Source organism: Solanum pennellii, chromosome 3, assembly GCF_001406875.1.
Source record: "Solanum pennellii chromosome 3, SPENNV200".
NCBI classification, from domain to species: domain Eukaryota; kingdom Viridiplantae; phylum Streptophyta; class Magnoliopsida; order Solanales; family Solanaceae; genus Solanum; species Solanum pennellii.
Genome location: NC_028639.1, coordinates 14237771 through 14245759, shown reverse-complemented (window position 1 = coordinate 14245759; position 7989 = coordinate 14237771). Strand labels below are relative to the sequence as shown.

General features: G+C 30.7%; 1 protein-coding gene across 1 annotated transcript; it reads right to left on the bottom strand.

Moving 5' to 3' along the window:
• Nucleotides 1-4277: 4277 nt before the first annotated feature.
• Nucleotides 4278-4794, bottom strand: LOC107014254. Its single transcript, XM_015214107.2, has one exon. It carries the CDS (start codon nt 4792-4794, stop codon nt 4354-4356), a length of 441 nt encoding a protein of 146 aa, XP_015069593.1. The 3' UTR covers nt 4278-4353.
• Nucleotides 4795-7989: the final 3195 nt, after the last annotated feature.

Below are 7989 nucleotides of genomic sequence, written 5' to 3'. Positions count from 1 at the left end.
ATATATGTTACTATACATTTAGTATCAAAACAACTTGGTACGACTCCCCAAGGACCACCCTAAGTTCATTGAGCAGGACCAAATAATTGACCCTAAAAGTTGTCAAAAAAATAGCTTGGAACCACGAGGGTGGGGGCTGACGAGCCGTCGATGGTGGTCGTGAGTCCATACTTAGTGGCGTACCCCTTGATTCCAAAAACTTACCCGCAGTATCAAACCATGCTTGGCCAGGACGGCCCGTGGTGTGGTTGACGGGGCGTTGACGAGGTCTCGTTGTTTGACCCCAACTTCACTGTCTCTACACGAATTAAGTGGGGGTGATTGAGTAATTAGTTAATTAATTAAATAATACTTAGGGACGGTTATAATTAGTTATTGTAGGGATATTAAAGTATCCTTAGTCATTATACTAGCCTAACACACCATAACTCTCAAAACCAAAAAGGTCTCATCTCTCTGTAGTTTCTATCACTACTCCAAAGACTCCATAGAAGAAGAAGATCAAGATTTATATAGGTATTCAAGAACAAGACTTTTCTTAACAAATATCAAAGGATTCTTGATGTATGGAGGTTATTCACTCTTTGGACTCCTTTTCCGAAGATGTTTTTCTAATTTTTCATTTCATTCTTCGTCAAAAACCTGGTTTTCGTCCAATTTCATAGGTCTTCTTTCTAACTAGATTTCTTAGTCTTAATTTGATTATTAATGTTGAAATTTTCATGGTTAATTGGTGGATTGATGTACTACTTTAGGCTTTGACCTAATTCCATAAAAAAACCCATGAATACCCCTCTTCTCCTAACCCTAACTTGTGAATTAGATTGGTTTATGATTAAGGGAGATGTAATTGAATTTATTATTGCAGGATTTACTATTATATGATGATGATGACTGAATTATTGGGTGAATATCATGAATTTGGGGGTGAAGTGTTGAATGTGTCTTCTTGGAGGCCAATGGTAAGATCTTCAATGTCATGAGCACTTTATTGTAATGATGTTGATATATTCTTGATAATGTTATTCCATTAAAATTTTAATATGTTAGTATGATAGGAATGTGATGAAGTTATGAATATGTTAGCAGGATATTAATGAAATGAATAGTCAGATGATGATAGGTGTATTATTATTAGGGATTCGAGGTCATTCCTGTGTGCATCTTATTACTATGTTTATGAGGTGATATTCTAACATAATGTTGGTTTGTGATGAAAGAAATTTCTCATCCTAGAACCTTGGAGCTATGAACATGATATATTAGGGGCTAATCTGCTAAGACCTATGTTATGAATTAATGTTAAGAAAGACTCTAAGATACTTTGAAAATGGAATTTAGTTTAGCACCAAGTGAACTTGACAATGAGAGGTGTATTTTCCCAAAAGGAAGGTAGGTTTACCCAATGTTCTCATAAGGTGGAAATCACGATGCGAATTAGCATGAAGAGGGTTTCTAGCAACAACCTCCTAGTTCCTTAACTTTGTGACCCCTTAGGAAACCTAGATAGTGGATCCACCTAGATGCTATTATGATGTATATGTTCAAGGTAAAACGCATAAATTACCCCCTGGACTTGTACCTAAAAGTCAGTTACAAAGTCAAATTATTGCGATGACCTATTACACTCCTAATGTTGTTCAAGGTGATACTAATAGCCCCTTCCGAAGACAATCTCAGTTCTGTAAAAAAAAGTATTGTACACGCATTTCAGATATAAATAATATTTTTTTAATTTTGGAAACCTTAATCTCTTGATATTTTCTCACAGTTTTGCGAAAAAACTTCCTCCTCTCACCATACTTTTCTCTTTTTAAAATTTATTTCTTCTTCTTCTTCTTCTTCTTCTTCTTCTTATTCTCCATTGTTCATAAATTGAAGAGAAAAAAAATTGAAGAGAAAATAGGAGACAATAAGTCATTTATGAAGTTGAGAGATATTGTCAGAGGCGATATGCGATGGTCAATACCATTGTTGGCGGGGGAATAAATAAAATATTCAGATCTGTACAATTCTTTTAAATCTTGATAACTAATATGTAAATCAAGCATTTCATTAGTATTATTAGTGGTTAATGATTAATCAAATATGTTATTGATGATTTGAGACATAAAAATGACATTGTGGTGATTGTAGGTAGTGCTCCTGCAATAATAGAGAAGACAAAGATGGAGAAATTACTTTCTTCGATGAAATTTTGATGAATTTAGGCAGTATAATCAAGAAATTTATGCATAAATGTTATAAGATTTTCAATAGGAATCATTATCTTTCTCGTAATTATTTTTCAGTATTCTTCTCCGGTGAATCCTCCGGCAAGTTCGAACGAAAAAATCATGAATCTTAAGTTGAAAATTATTAAATTTTCTTTTTAAGTCATCATATTCTGCACTTCACTCTATTTATTTTTATATGTTCCTCTTTAAAGGTAGAGTGTTGGATGTACTTCCATCAAACAATCAATTGTGACAAGTCTACTGATTCCTAAGAAGAAGAAGAACTCAAAATTAAGAAAAATGTGAATGCTTTATAGAAATTGGGGCCACCAATAAAAAGATTAAAAAGAAAGAAAACTGAAATAATTGATATATTAAAAATTGTAATACATAATTGTATAATGACTAATAAAATAGGTGTGTAGTAGGTCGCCGTAAGAAAGCTGAATACACTTTTTGTCATGTCAGGTTTTGAGGGGGTATTAATGTCACTTTGAACAAGATTAGGTGTGTAATAGGTCGCCGTAATAGTTTAAGCGTGTAACTGACTTTTCTATACAAGTTCAAGGAGGAATTTATGTCTTTTGTCATATGCCCTACCTATGCAAGTAGGATGCCCCCATTCGGTAGACAACCACAGACTTACCAAGTTATGAAGTGAAATTCCCTACTTGGGGGACCAATCACTTAGGGATATCCAATTTACAAACCTTGCATGCTAAAAATTGAAATAAATCACGAGCACTATATTCTTGCTATTTTATGAAATCATGCGGAATACATTCCTAGTTATTTCTAATAATTTGAATGTAACTGAATACTTAGTTCATTGCAATTTTTAGTTTTTTTTTTTGTTTCAAATATCGAATTTCGAGTTAAGTATTCTATATTAAAATATTCTTCCATATTCTCTACTGAATTGACTTCGACTCATAATTGGGCAAATATATTACATACAATTTTTTATATTACCTTTCAAGAAGTATATTTTTGGACGTTATCTGTAACTTTCGAGATATTTATGTATATTTTGTACCATTATGTATACATATTACTAAGGCCTCAATCCTTGTCTAATTTTCTTCCAGCTTGTTTTAATATTAGCTTATTTAATTTAGTGCTTGTATTTAGATTCTGACTTTCCTAGTAAGGGTTTATGGTAACTGCAATTATGGTTTGATTTTGGATTGTGATAGTGATGCTTGACGAGCATTTTACTTGGTAAGAATATTTAATGTTTAATGAGAATTTAAAAAAAGATTAAAATATTAGATTTTCTATCAAATATATGGTCAAATTCAAACATAGTATAATGTAACTTTTTATACGTAGATGTTTGAGTATAGTCATAAAGACCAGTAATTCTTAACCTAATAAACATACATTTTTACCGTGTTTCAAATATATGCATACAAATATATGATTTATAAGAATTTTTTTAGTACAAAATAATTTAGGGATATAAGGCTACATAAAAATAGACTTTTGTTCGACTTATTCTCAAATTTTGAATACAATGAGATCTTTCATCAACTACACTTTCCTTTGATGATTGTAAAATATATAACAATATTGCAAAATTTAAATGGCCAAAAGCTTATATATATTATTTATCCAGGCAAAATAGGTTATGCATAAAAAATATTAGAAAAAATGATTCACCAAAATAATTTCTCGAAAATACTGCGTTATTAGAAGTGACGTAAAGGTCTTAAACAAATATTTTTTTGAAAATATTTATCCAGGAAAAATCGATTATGTATAAAAAAATATTAGAAAAAATGATTCACCAAAATATTTTCTTGAAAATACTGCTTGATTAGAAGTGACATAAAAGTCTTAAACAAATACTTATTGAAAAAATTATCTTTTACAACCCTTAAAAAGATTGTAATGGACAAACGTCAAACATTTTCTCATTCAAATATGTGAAAAGAAAATTACAAGACCTGTAGTTGATGGATTTCAATTACATACCATTTATTTTTATGCTTACACATTTTTTTCTGTTTCCAAATGACTTTAATTCAATAAAAACACAATTACACGTCTATTAAAAAAGTTCAACAAAATCTCTCTTCAAAAAAAATTATCACCATAATTCATGTAGAAGTAATACGAAAATACACTAGACATATCAATCTATGTTTGCACCAGAAGATTCTCCAACTTGTATGTTTTCATTAATAAGCTTGTGATGAATTGCATTGTCTTGAATCATCAATTTATTCTCCAATTCAGAGAGTTTATTTTGCAACTCTTTAATTTTAATCTTTGCCAACTCACTCTTCACAGTATACAGTAAACCCATTTTCAGTTTCCACTGCTTGTTGTCTTGTTCCTGAAGCTTCTGGTTTAGTTGTTTAATTTCCCTTTCTGTTGCCTCAAATACACCTTTGTAAAACATTATAGTGCTGTCTAGTTGGTCAAGCTTCTGCTTTAGGACTCCAATTTCCATTTCCTTGGTTTCTAATGTAACCTTGTGAATCGCTTTTAACACATCAACTTTCCTCAATAGCAAATTTCTTTCACGCCTCAATGACATTATCTCTTTGTTTTGATCTAGCTCTTCCTCCATAGTTTAGCCTTTATTAGAGACATGGGAAAGGAAGAAAGTGAATAAAACTCATTTATAATTTTGTTTGTTATTCTTACGTTTGTACCTAAAGTTGACATTTACTACTTCTATTTAAGTAGATTGATATTGTAAATGAATCATACTTAGAACGTAAATATGAAAAAGAAAGTCATTATTCATCATCAAAAAACTTCGTTTTGTCAAAAAATATATAAGAGCAATTAGAAAATATTTATTTGAATAATTTTGCATAATTAAATTATTAATTTTAAGAATCAGTAAATTAAATCTAAAATACATAATATTGTTTTACCATAATTAACACTACACATGATAGATGCATCAATGCTTAGTTAAATCACTCTCAGAAATATTTGAAGAAAAAAAATTAATAACTTTAATGTAATACCAATAGTGTTGGAAAAACATTAATTTGCAAAAAAAAAGTTATTTTGAACTAAATTAAGTAAAATACGATTATTAAGTACAAGTATATAAATAATCTTTTATCTAAACTTTACTTTTTATCAAAATAAAAAATAAAAAATTGAGTAATAGGCTAAGCGGGTAAGTATGATAAATTAGTTAGATTTTATGTCATTAATTAATTGTGTTAGAAAATGATATTAATGGCTAGATCTTCTCCAAATTAGTATTATGTGATAATTGATTGACGGCGCAACTATTATAAAATCATTAAGATAACTCATTTCTTTTGAGATTTCCTAAGGGGATTTATTTAATTTAAAAAATTTGTCAAAGAATAGCCTTAACAATGTAAAAAAAGTTATCATAGTTTTTCTCCATAAAGATATCATAGGGATCTGCTCTAGTCATACTTTAATACCCTAGATAATTTTCTGTAAACATAAACATCTAGAACAAATGTTCATACTATCACATATATTAAACATACAAAATAGGGGCAAGAACATACTAATCTAACATAAAAATATTCAGAGATGTTATACCTAATGAGAAGAACTAAGTGAAAGTGGAGTTGAAGAACTACTTACCTCCTTGCCCTAGCTGCCGTCAATGATGAAAAAGTGAAGAGAATATTGAATAAACCCTAAATGGTAGAGAAAGGACCATTTTATAGAAGATTAGGTATAATCTTGTCCGTCCATTAAGTGATAAGTCTGACCAATGAGAATTTCTTTTAATAAAAGTTATTTATGGGCTTTTTTTTTTAATTTGGGCCACACATATATTAACAAGGGAAAAATTTCAAAATTTCAATATTTAAGCATTTAATAGGATTCCTTCGCTACATTTTCAATATTTATGATTCCTTCGCTACTTTTCAATATTTATTAAAAGTGTCAAAGTTTTAGTTTGTTATATATCTGATTTATGTATTTTTAAAGTTTATTTTAATTTGAAACAATACAACTATTTAAAAAAAGAAAGGAGAAAGTCAATGTAACACCCCAGAAATATTTGGGCTAAGACTTGAGCCGTTTTTCATAGTGAGAGAGATTTTATCAAGGAAATAAAAATTTCTTTAGTGTTAAGGTCACTAGAAATAGCATCTCGAGATGTAATTGAATATATTCTCGCATACTTTACTATTATTTGATAATGATGACTAAATTGTTGGGTGAATATAATGAAATTGGGGGTGAAGTCTTGAATGGATTTTCTTGGAGGCCAATGGTAAGACCTTCAAGGTCATAAGCACTTTATTGTAATAATGTTGGTCTAGTCTTGATAGTTTTATTCCATAGATGTTTGAATATGTTAGTATGATAGGGATGTGATGAAGTTATGAATATGTTAGCATGATATGAATGTGATGAATTGTGAGATTATGATAGGTGTATTATTATGAGGGATTCGATGTCATTCCTATGTGAATCTTATTAATATGTTTATGAGGGATATTCTCACATAATGTTGGTTTGTGACGAAAGGACTTTCTCTTCCTAGAACCTAGGAGCTATGAACATGATATATGAGGGGCTAATCATCTAAGACCTATATTATGAATATATTTTAAGAAACACTCTAAGATACTTCAAAAAAGGGAATTTAGTTGAGAACTAAGTGAACTTGACAATGAGAGATGTCCCTTTCCAAAAGGAAGGTAGGTTCACCCAATGTTCTCATTGGGTGGAAACCATAATGCGAATTAGCGTCAAGAGGGTCTCCAGAAACAATTTCATAGTTCCTTAACTATGTGCCCCCATTGAAAACCTAGATATTAGATCCACCTAGATTCTATTATGATGTATATGTTCCTCCTTGGCAAGTAGTATGGCCTCATTTAGGTGTGAGAGATTGACACCGAATTTCATGCTTTGCTCACATGGTTTATTATCGGTTATGGCGAAGTTTCCCGAAAGTGAAATGAATGAATGAAATTAAGAAGATGATCACTAACTAGGACTACTTAAGAGGTATTTCTTAGTGTAGGTAAGGGGATGGAACTTTACCTATATATTGCACAAGTGGACCTTTAGGGGAGTTCTATGGTTGGTTCTTTATGTATAGATGATATATATGGTGTTAGTCTTATATGATGATGGTTTAACATTATATACACAATGTTGTTATAAATTTTTACGTATGATGTTGATTACACTTGTTATAATGTTATATGAGATAAAGACAATGATTATGGTCTCTATGCTAGTTTACTTTGTTTATGTAGGGTCATCTGTCTTCACATACACATTGCACTAGTTATCTTGGATTCGAATTGTGAGTAAGGTATTGTGATGTGTTGATGAAATGGACTTTAAATATGCAATGTTGACTATGGCTTCGGTAGGATGCTACTATTGGACATGAATAAGAATGTCTTATGTTGTGGTGATATGGACTTGTATATGTTCTTGGAATGTGCATAAAAGGCTTTTAAGTGAACTTAGCATGATATTAAACAAATGTCCTTTTATGCATGTTTCTTAATGTTTTACTTGCATATATTTTCATACTTAGTACATGTGCTTTAACTAACCCATATCTCTTCTATTTCTACAAAAATGTAGGTTCGGGCCATTGATGTCTTCAAGCCCATTCTTAAACAAGCTTGGATTGTTCCCAAGTTGGTGAGTCCTCATGTCCGGGGACGAAGCCTATGATTCTATCTTTTGGTATTTGACTATGTTCAAAGGCATTTTTCTATTTCCTATCTTTGAAGGATTATGTTGTTTTCTCTTAGGAGACATATTGCAATGATATAAGGGC

Excerpts from the sequence above, each read along its gene's own strand:
- LOC107014254 (XM_015214107.2), bottom strand. The coding sequence starts at position 4,794 with ATGGAGGAAGAGCTAGATCAAAACAAAGAGATAATGTCATTGAGGCGT.